Source organism: Andrena cerasifolii, chromosome 4 (genome assembly GCF_050908995.1).
Source record: "Andrena cerasifolii isolate SP2316 chromosome 4, iyAndCera1_principal, whole genome shotgun sequence".
NCBI lineage: Eukaryota > Metazoa > Arthropoda > Insecta > Hymenoptera > Andrenidae > Andrena > Andrena cerasifolii.
In genome coordinates, this window is record NC_135121.1 from 7,647,521 (window position 1) to 7,657,391 (window position 9,871).

Sequence of the window (9,871 nt, forward strand, 5' to 3'; positions counted from 1 at the left end):
AACGATCGAAAAAATCGATTTTTCTAATAAAGAATTCGCAGAAGCTACAACATCGAAGGTAGGTCAACTCTATGGCCCCGAAATCGAAGTTTTTCTGTACGTTCAAAGAAAAAAATTACCTCACTTTAACCTGTACCTTAAACTTTAAACGCCGTTTTCTCGAAACTATGCTCTTCAAATCGGTGCCAATGATACTTCAAAAACTACTGAACCACTTTGAAACTCGGCTCGATTATTCCTCGCATCAATATCTAGACTGTAGCATAGCGATTTTTATTTAAAAGCCACAGTTTGTTTTTGATCCTTAAAAAACTGATGCAACATCTCTCAGAAGAGCAGAAGAGAACATTTCGAAGATAAATTTCATCAGTTTTTTAATTCAAATTGGTTCAGCAGTTTTCGAAATATCACTGGCACCGATTTCACAAACATTTTCGAGAAAACAGCGTTTAAGTTTAAGGTACAGATTAAAGTCAAATATTTTTTTTGAACTTACAAAAATCGTGAATTCCGGTGGCATAGAATTGACCTTCCCCTGATGTTGTAGCTTCTGCGAATTCTTTATTGGAAAACTTAATTTCTTCGACCATTCTAGTTGTAACTACCCCCTTAACTACTCAAAGCCCATCACTGCAGAAGCTTCCACCCCAGACATAGAGTCGAGCCCCAAAAATCCTTGAAACTTACGATTATATTATCAACCTTGCATCCTTTCGTTCGAACCACTCATCGACTCGTTCCTCCGAAAGGCGTATAGCTCCAGCCAAACGAGATCATGGGAACCGTTTCGGTCGATGTACGAGCAGTGGACAGGAGCGAACGGAGAGCCCTGCTGGGTGGAAGTTCTCATGCCGCGAGATCGTCAGTCGAGGATCCAGAATCGAATGAACCGCGCGCCGTCGCAGAAGGAGGACTCGAGGATCGTCTTCGGGGTACGGTGCAATCGGCCACCGCCGAAGATAATTCGGGAAATGGCGGACGATTTTCGGAGGAGGACGCTGAAGCATGTCTCCAGAAGCTGAAGTACGCGCGTCCGCGTAGCAAGCACGGCGCGGGCAAGAAGTCTGGCTGTCGGAAGCGACGAGTAACGTTCGCCGTCTGAAGCCCATGAGGAGACAACTGGACGAAGAAGCGGCATTAACGAGCTGCTCGAAACACTTGGATGCATTGAAATTATATGTTCGCCGATAACAGACTTGTATTCGCGTTAGCGTGTAGAATTGCTTGGGAATAAAGTGGAGGATATGAAAAGAACTGTAGATGGCGTTCATTGATTATGAAGTTATCGGGATACCGAAGTAGGTTCAGACTCTAGCCGATAGGAACGAATGTAATCGAGAGTGTGGATATCGAGTATAGATTGGCGGATGTTTCGGTAACCCTGGCCGTCGATCCCCTATTGTTCTTCAAGCGTTCTGACACACGCCATCAAAATGCCACGGAAACCTCAGGAATGACCCTGGCGCGTACACATACCGTTTGAACAGCAATTTAATTTTCAAAATTCTAAGTGACTACGTCTGCAACGCAACAGTAATTTCTACACACGCTTTAAACACGCCTCTGCAGAGATTACATCGAGACGATGAACGGATTCAGGACTTTGGTTTTCCAGGATCTTCCCCATGTTCTACCCCCGAAGGGTATCCAAGTAAATGCACGATTCAGTATAGAAATATCTCTCGGACACTCGCGCTCCACGCGCATTATTGGATTTTGAATTTAATTTGAATTTCATTACAATGTCTGTGTAATGTGTAAATGTACGAACATTTCTATGCGAACGCTAGTTGTCCTCGTCCCATTTGCACACCACTTCGTCGAGCCGTCGCTTCTGGAACTTCTTCGAGGTCTCCGGCAAGGAAGAGATCTGTCGCGAGTCCAGGAAATGCGCCGCGGCGAAGGACCTCGTCTCCAGTTCGTTGGCCACGCACCACGAGCTGGAGGACGCGTCGAGAGCCATGTCGAGCATGCCGGCGATCGCTTCGATGGCCCTGGCCCCAAAGACGCACGCGTACCAGTTCGATCTGAAAGCCACCCCCATGAACTGCCCGAGAATCCAGGCTTCCTCGCAAGAGGAGAACTTGATGTCCCTGCTGGATGGAAACCCGGTGCCAAGGACCCTGAAATGGAAGCTGACAGGCTACAAGACGCTTCGGAACGAGCAGGCCGGTGACTTTGCGTTTGTACCCGGCGGGGAGACGTACGACCTGGACGTTCTACCTCGCAACGATTGCGGCGAATCGGTGAACGCTGCCAAGACCGCGAGGATGGACTTGAAGCCTCCGGAGCAGGAGAAAGTGAGTCCCACCACGGCGGAGTACCCTAACGATCCTAACAGCGCGGACACTTTGTCCTTGTCGACGAAATCGATCGAGAACAAAGCGGAGGCGCAGGACACGGCAATGTCTCAGGCTGTGGAAGTTAGTGTCGCTGAGTCTGCGAAGGTTGAGGCAGAAGCGACGAAAACCGAGGCTCCGAGTACCTCGAAGACAGGCCCGACTGTAGACGAAGCAGCTGCTCCCTCAGCGCAGAAGCTGTTCACCGCGCCGGCCATGAAGAACGAGGGTGTGAAGTATTTACCAATCTCGAAATCAGAATTGCCACCGAGTCAGATGAAGTGTCAGGCGCAGCCGTCGGTGCAATATTCCTCGCGACCACCGAGCGGGATTTCAAAGCCTGCGCAGCCAGTGCTACAGCAACGCGCGGAGAACCTGACGGACACTGCTAAGCTGACGTCTTCCATGGAGCCCCAGAAGCAGCAGCCGCCTCAGAGCTACTCCTCTGCTAATCCGACGGAAACCTCAGCCCCCGAGGAAGCTACCCAAGCAACAACTTCGGGATGGTCCCCCGTGGAACAAGAAACAGAGGGAAGTATTGCTCAGAGTTCTATGAGCGCAGAAAAGAAAGCACTGGAGCACGCAACGGAGAAGGTTGCTCAAGCTGCGCAGCCGGGTAACGTTCAATTATCTTCGAAAAATCCTCAGGAGCTCCAGGAGAATGTATCGAATAGAGCCGCTCAAGATGCTTCTCAAGCCACGGAGAGCAAAGGCCGTAACCCGGAGTCATACTTTGCGCCCCGATCATGGAAGCAGTCTGACAGTAGCGTGTCCAACCAGGCCCCTCGTTTCGACAACAAATCCAGTCACGAGTCTCTGAATCAAGTCTACGCATCGTTCGGATGGAAGAACAGAGAGTCGACGTTGAAGATCTCCAGCCCCCATGAGAAGAAGGGTACCTCGCCGTGCGCCGCGACGCAGGCTAGACTCCAGGGGAGTCCTACCGCCGGCGGTGCGCCGCAGAGTCAAGAAGCTGGCGCTTTCGGTCACGACGGGTCCTCCATGTCCGGCAGTTCCGGCGGCGGATCGCGAAAGCCACCCTCTTATCCACCTTTCCCGCCGCGACGAGCCTCCTCGAACAGCTCCTCGCCTCTGGGCAGGCTTCCGTCCGTAGGTGCGCGGAGCAGGTCGAGAGGATTGGGCGCCCCGAGGAGCGGCACCTCGAGCATCTTCACCGCGTCGATGAACCCGTCGTCGAGGCGGTGCAAGGACGGCGACGAGGGTGCCTCCGGAGGCAAGACGATGTGCACGAAGCACAGGGAGAACAAGTCCTCCAGGGACAACAACAAGTGCTCCAGGAGGCGGTCCTGCGACCGGCAGCCCGAAAGTAGGAAGTGTCAGAAGGAGAGTAAATCGAAGAAGGCCTGCCAGCGGTACTGCTGCCCGGCGTTGCAGCAGTCGGTGGAATGCGACTACGACTTGTCCTACTGCCCCAAGGATGGCAAGCCGAAGCCGAAGAAGCCGAGGGACCCCACGTGCCTGCCCACCGAGAAAGACCCCCACTATGACGAGAAACCGACGTCCGACAACGCGGGGGGCAGACAAATTTGCACTGACCCCTCCAAACGGTCGAACAAATGCGAGCGAAGGCCGAGGAAGTGCGACAGGGAAAGGTAATGGGCGCTTGGTTCTGGTGGGGCGTAGGGTTTCGCTGGGCTTCCAGGTGATCTAGCTCCTTAATAGTTGGGGAAATAGGCAGGGTTAAGGAGTTACGCGCTAATAATAGCGTAGACTCGTGATAGGTTGTAGGGTTATACAGTGGTGGCGAAAGGAGGGTTTAAAATTCGTTTACTTTTTTTAATCACTATCTACCCTGTTTCACGAGATTTCATAAGAACATTCCCAAGCCGAAAATTCTGCTTTTAATCAAACTTCGAAATGCGAGGAACAATTCTTTTTTTCTGTGGAAATTCACTCTGAGGGAGTGAAATCAGCCCTCAAAGTTATCGTTTTTATTTTTCTTTCCGTAGTTAGATAGAGCATAGAAATCTGAACGATTCTCGTATCTATAGTTTTCCTCCATCTCGCAGCGTTACAAAGTTATATTAAAAGAACCAAAATACATACGCGACAACTTTAAGGGTTGATTTAAACCTTCCACAGTGCATTTCCGCAGAAAAAGAGAACTACTCCCCGCGTAACTCCAATACTCCAAATGCTCTACATTTACAGGAAGTTTCATTGAAATGTCAGGAACGTTTCCACGCGAGTTGGAAGGGGTAGGTAATTGGAGAGTCTTTGTAGAAAACAGAGCAAGTGTCAAAAATCAAATCCTATACTATAGTATTATCAGTGGCACGTAGAAGATTTTCCGATAATTTCTTTTTTTAATTTTGGCATTTACAGTGTTTTCTACGAGGACTCTTCAATTACGTACGTATATGTCTATAGAATAAGGAAATTCCGTGGATATAAGTTTTATAGAACCCCTAAAGAGTCTCGAAACATTTAGGCGGGAGCGAAGTTGCAATCAGGAACAGGATAGCTGCCGAAAGAGGGAAAGGTCCTGCAAAAGGCAGGAGCGCCAGAGTTGCTCTCGGGGGGAGGAGAGCCAGTCTTCTTCGCGGGAGATCTGCACGAAACCAAGGCGCAGGGAGTCTTGCGGCCGTCGAAGGAACGACGACCGCGACTGCGGCAATAGGCCTGCGAAATGCACCGGGAGAAGGCACTACACTCAATCGGCATTCGCGGGGCAAACGAATCCGGGCAGGGACGTGAAACGTTTCTCCTCGCTGCCACTGCTCACTGTCTCCTTCATTGGCGTTAAACTGCAAGGGAACAAGTTGGGGCAGAACCTCGCCGATCCCGCGAGCCAGGATAGATCCTACGGGAAGCAGTCGAAACCATCATCCTGCAAGCCTTCCGCCTGCGAGAAAACGTCAAAGAAATGCAAGAAGCCCCCCGCCAAGTGTGTGGATAAGAAATCGTCTACGAGCGCGTGCAAGAAGCCGCCTGCGAAGTGTCTGAATAAGAAATCATCCACGACCTGCGGCAAATCGAAGCCGAAGAAAGAGGGCTGCGGCAAGACCACGAGCCAGTCGGACGAGTACTGTGCCAAGAGGAAGAAACAGCTGGGCAAAGGTGGGTGCTTCCAGATGAACTTGTACAAACAGACCTATCCCTTTTCTGTGTAAATATGAAATCGACTTTGTGGGTCCAGCGGGGTCCAGCGTCGATCTGGAAACTGGGGGATGTTTGGAACAGTTTGTCAGGGACTGGAGGGAGTGTAGCCCTCGCGTCGCATTTTAATGCCACACCCGCGAGTCCTTCGTAACTGGCTACTCTCTCAGCTCTTAACACTTCTAATTCCGCGGCCGCAGATAAGTCAGCGGCGCGATCAGAGGAGTCCTCCGCGGACAGGACGGCGAGGGAGAAAAAAGAGATGCTGGAGTGCAAGCAGGGCGCTAGCAAAGCCAAGGGCAAGGACAAGAAGGAGAAGAAGACTGGTTTGGAGCGTGTCGTCAGCCCTTGCAAGCAGAGGCAGATGAAGAAGCAGGGCGGAACGTGTGGGTGCTCGTCCTCCAAGTGCATCGGTGTCCCGTTGAACTGTTTGGCCAGCGCCGACTCGCTTACGTTTATGAGGCAGGAAAGCAAGCCGTTCAACGGTTTCCTCGATCGATCGTACTCCACCGTCAGATCCACTAGTTCCGGCGACTTCGAGACAGAGATGCTGTCCTCCAACCAGTCGGGAAGCTTCTTGAACTTCGCTGGGGACGATATTCTCGGCTCGGAGGTTGAACTACCCTTGCCGATCGCCATTGATAATCAAGAAGAAGCGGCGGAGGACAACTCCTTCAGACAGAATTGGATACTTTCCTGGTTCAACGCGGCCAACCCATAAGCAACCACCCAGCTGCAGCAAACTGATAACGGAGGAAGAATGGTAGAAGGTATAGTCTGCTTTCAAACATTCTACACATCCACCATTCGACATCCACAGGAGCTACCCAACCATCTCAAACAGGGCCTGATCTAGCTCTTCTGCCGCTTTGGGGAAAAAATGATTTTTGCAACCCTTTGCATTTAATTGTAAAGTTTTTAACGCACTTTCAAAAAGTTTCACTTCTTTATTGGATTTTATTCATTTTAATTTTCTGTTTCTACCAAGCTGCTCTAGGCAATTCTGCCGTGTTAATTCGAAAGAGCGTATCTGCAACTTTCGCTTAAATTGAGTTATTGCTACCAGGTTGCAGAAAAGTAGTTTATTGTTTGTCACAAATACTTTTATCCAAATTTAATATCTGACCTAATCCGATTTATGTAGCGTAACGATGGCATAGCACAGAATACTAAAAGTCATTTATCTCCGAACCACCTTTTGACCAAATACGCCCTTTCGAATTAACGCGCCAGAATTGCCCTGCTTGCGCGCCCCTACATCGAGCCCTGGTCTCACACACAGCTATTCCATCGATCACAAGATACAGAAAACTTGGTTCGTCTTCTACTTAATTTCGTTCATGTACACCTCGGGATAAGCTTTTATTATGTAAGTGCAGAAGTTCGTTCGCTTTATTGAACCAAAGTTTTTATTAAAAGAGTAAATATATTATACATTTCTCTAATCAAAGTATTTTCCTTGGCTATCCACGACTATCTGCTACCACTTCCCCAGTAAAGGTTCAAATAGACGCAGTAAAAAGGACATTATTGCCTAACAGTGAGCGAGGGAACTTTTGCACCGTCCTAATAAATTAGATTTCCTCGTTACCATCTATTCTCATCCCTTCCAAGAAGTAACGTCCATTCGGAGGCACCTTATCCACCAGTTTCAAAGCACACACTGTGTCCTTAAAAAAAACTAAGTGCGAAATGGTAATATCCTCCCAACTACCCCCGAATTCCTCGCTACCAGTTATTCCACCTACGACGTCGCCTCGCGCATCATCCCCAGCAGCACAATGGTTGTCATTACCAGCGACGTGTCCACGGCCGCGTACAGTTTAAATAATTGCAGCGGCGAGCATCGGGGGCCAAAGTTCGCCGGTGAATCGGTGCCCGCGAGCAGTTACGGGGGGACGTGTTTGCACAATGAACGAGGCAGGACAGAGGCGTGCATAGTGAATGGAGGGGTGGCAGGCGGTGCAATTATGGGTTATTCAGGTCTCGCCGCGGGATACCCGGGGTGCAGTCACCATGGAATTTTTCCTGTACGCGCGTATATACCTGGCGCCTCTTCTCGGCCCCCTTTTCACGTGCGCGGATCTCGTACATTATAGGCACGCGGGGTTGAACGAGCCGGCAAAAGCGAGGGAAAGGGAAGATGCGAGTGTGTGGAAGAGAGAGAGAGAGAGAGGAGGGAGGGCAGAGCGAAGGGGAGGAAAACGTGTGGACGTCTCCGCGGGGATCCCCGTGCCTCTGCCACTTATGGGAACGTGATACGGGGAGCTTTTCGTCGGATGCTCTCTTGCGTTTTCGCATTGTTGCGCAACCACGTCGTCCTTTCGCGTCCTCTGCGCCCTCTACGTCCTCCTTTCTCTCCCCGCGTTTCTTTTTCCTGTCTCCCGTCCGCGGTGCCTCTCTCTGACAATGGGAATCGATGTCAATGGCAAGGCTTTTGTGCCGGTTTCTTTGGCTTCCGGCTCGTCCCGCGAGACATCGGAAATTCGTGTCTGCGACGACGCTGGAAACGGGCTCCCCTTCCTCCGACGGTAGTGCTGGGTTTGGGAGTTTTAGTATCGTCCACGTAGTCCTGAATACGTTGATAAATTCGAGGTTGACGAGCGTAGGAGGTTTCTGAGATCTTCGAGCCGTTCGATTTTAAGCGAAGAGGGTAGATCGTGAGTGACCCTGACTAGTGATCCTCTAGGGAGTGATCGGTATAACCGCAGCCATCTTGGAGCAAAACCGGAAATAAACGTCTCTATCTCTTTCTGTCAGTATTTCTGTCTCTTTCTTCTTTTTACAGTTTCTTTCTCTGTCTACTTCCGCTTTTGCTCCAAAATCGCGGCAACCAATCAGCGACGATACACGTTGTTCCGATCACTCCCTAGAGGATCACTAACCCTGACCATTTTCCATCTAGGTTAATTGCTCGACTAATGGCCGATCTCGCTCGCGTTTAATTCATTTGATTTCTACTGAATGGCATCTCGCACAGAGATCAGTCTTAATCAGACCGTTCAGTCCAGCGCATAAGCAAATATATTTTCGAAAGAGTTGTCAGCGGCAAGATCGAACGGTTGATTTCACGGTTGCTCAAAGGGGGTCGAGGAGGGTCGTGATCATCTCTGGACGTCATATTACGATGTCAACGACTTCTTCCTGGACCACAAACCGCCTCGACCCTGTGCCCAGGGTGAATGGTGACGCCACGGGTGGCACCCTGTCGCAGGGAACCGCAAATACGACTGCTGGAAATGTGTCAATTCTCGCTGGAATGATTCAAGGTCGCGTGAAAATTCTATTGTTCGAGTCTACTCTGGTTTGCTTGGAAATTCACCTCCCTGAAAATCGTTCATAGCTTCACAATTTTGCGGTAGAAATTTCTGGGTGAAAAACTATCGACTAGAGCATAGTAACTGTAATTGAGAGAGAAATATTACTTACGATTACAGTACACGAATCAGTCACGATTGAAAATTACGTTAGAACGACGGAAGGACTTAAGAGCAGCAACATCTCCAATATGGACCACGTCAAGGAAGTCACTATTCCGTTCTGAATTCTTGTTCTAGGAACATCGGACGGCTCCTACGTCGACGTGATGGACAGTTATTATTTTTGTTTTCGAAAGCGTGGAAAGTGCCGTTGAATCCCGGAAGCCGCTCGGGACGAGGAGCAGAATGGTTTTCCACGAGCACACGTGCGACGCCCGATGAAACGTCCCATGTCAATCAAGAGGAACGAAGGAGGCCGCTTCGTGCCGAACAAACCACGTCCTGACCAAGGACGGCCTGAAAATCTGGCGGACACTCTCGCCTTGTTGCAGAGCGCGGCGCCTTGTTTTTCCAAAAGTCCTCGGCGGTCTGTGAAAACAAGGTGTTCTTTGTCCTCCCGCGGCATACGATTTCCGTCGAAAGCTAAGTACCGACAAAAATACAACGTCCAGAAGCTGCACGGTATATTGCAGGGCAAATGAGCCCTGTGAGATACTTTGTACGGCTCGATTGGTCCACTTATGTCTCGTCAATATTTAACATGTTTCCCTTTTGCACACTATATTATGTACAGAACGTATCGCTGCGACTCGAAGGATAAATAAAAGGCATGGAACACGTGTTGTATTGTTTGGTGACAGGGAACCACGGGTGCTAATTTGTCATACTCGTTACAGAGGAAAATTGTGAGCATTCTTACCTTTTATTTGGCATCTTACTATTACCGCGAGGTGACATTGCGTATATCTGTGCAGCAGAAGTTTCTGACAAACTTCCCACATCTGGCAATTGAAGATATATGACGATAGAAGACACGTCTATTTATTTAAGTAACGAAAGTGAACGTATCGACAGTAGACGAAGAAGATTTAAGCCCGAAGCAAAGGCTGCATTCTAATTGCTCGGTTGCAATATGACTGTTTAACATGCAGA

At 49.6% G+C, this 9,871-nt stretch overlaps 1 protein-coding gene across 1 annotated transcript in view; it reads left to right on the top strand.

Annotated features, from left to right (window-relative positions):
- The window catches only part of LOC143367762 (uncharacterized), a 58,946-nt gene extending 49,321 nt beyond the window's left edge, over positions 1 to 9,625 (top strand). Inside the window, exons 2-6 of the mRNA XM_076809916.1 lie at positions 1,570 to 1,657; positions 1,791 to 3,952; positions 4,792 to 5,420; positions 5,660 to 6,229; positions 9,017 to 9,625. Of these exons, the coding sequence (XP_076666031.1) occupies positions 1,570 to 1,657; positions 1,791 to 3,952; positions 4,792 to 5,420; positions 5,660 to 6,180 (3,400 nt within the window). The 3' untranslated portion in view covers positions 6,181 to 6,229; positions 9,017 to 9,625. The remainder of the gene's footprint in view (positions 1 to 1,569; positions 1,658 to 1,790; positions 3,953 to 4,791; positions 5,421 to 5,659; positions 6,230 to 9,016) is intronic.
- The last annotated feature ends 246 nt before the right edge of the window (positions 9,626 to 9,871 follow it).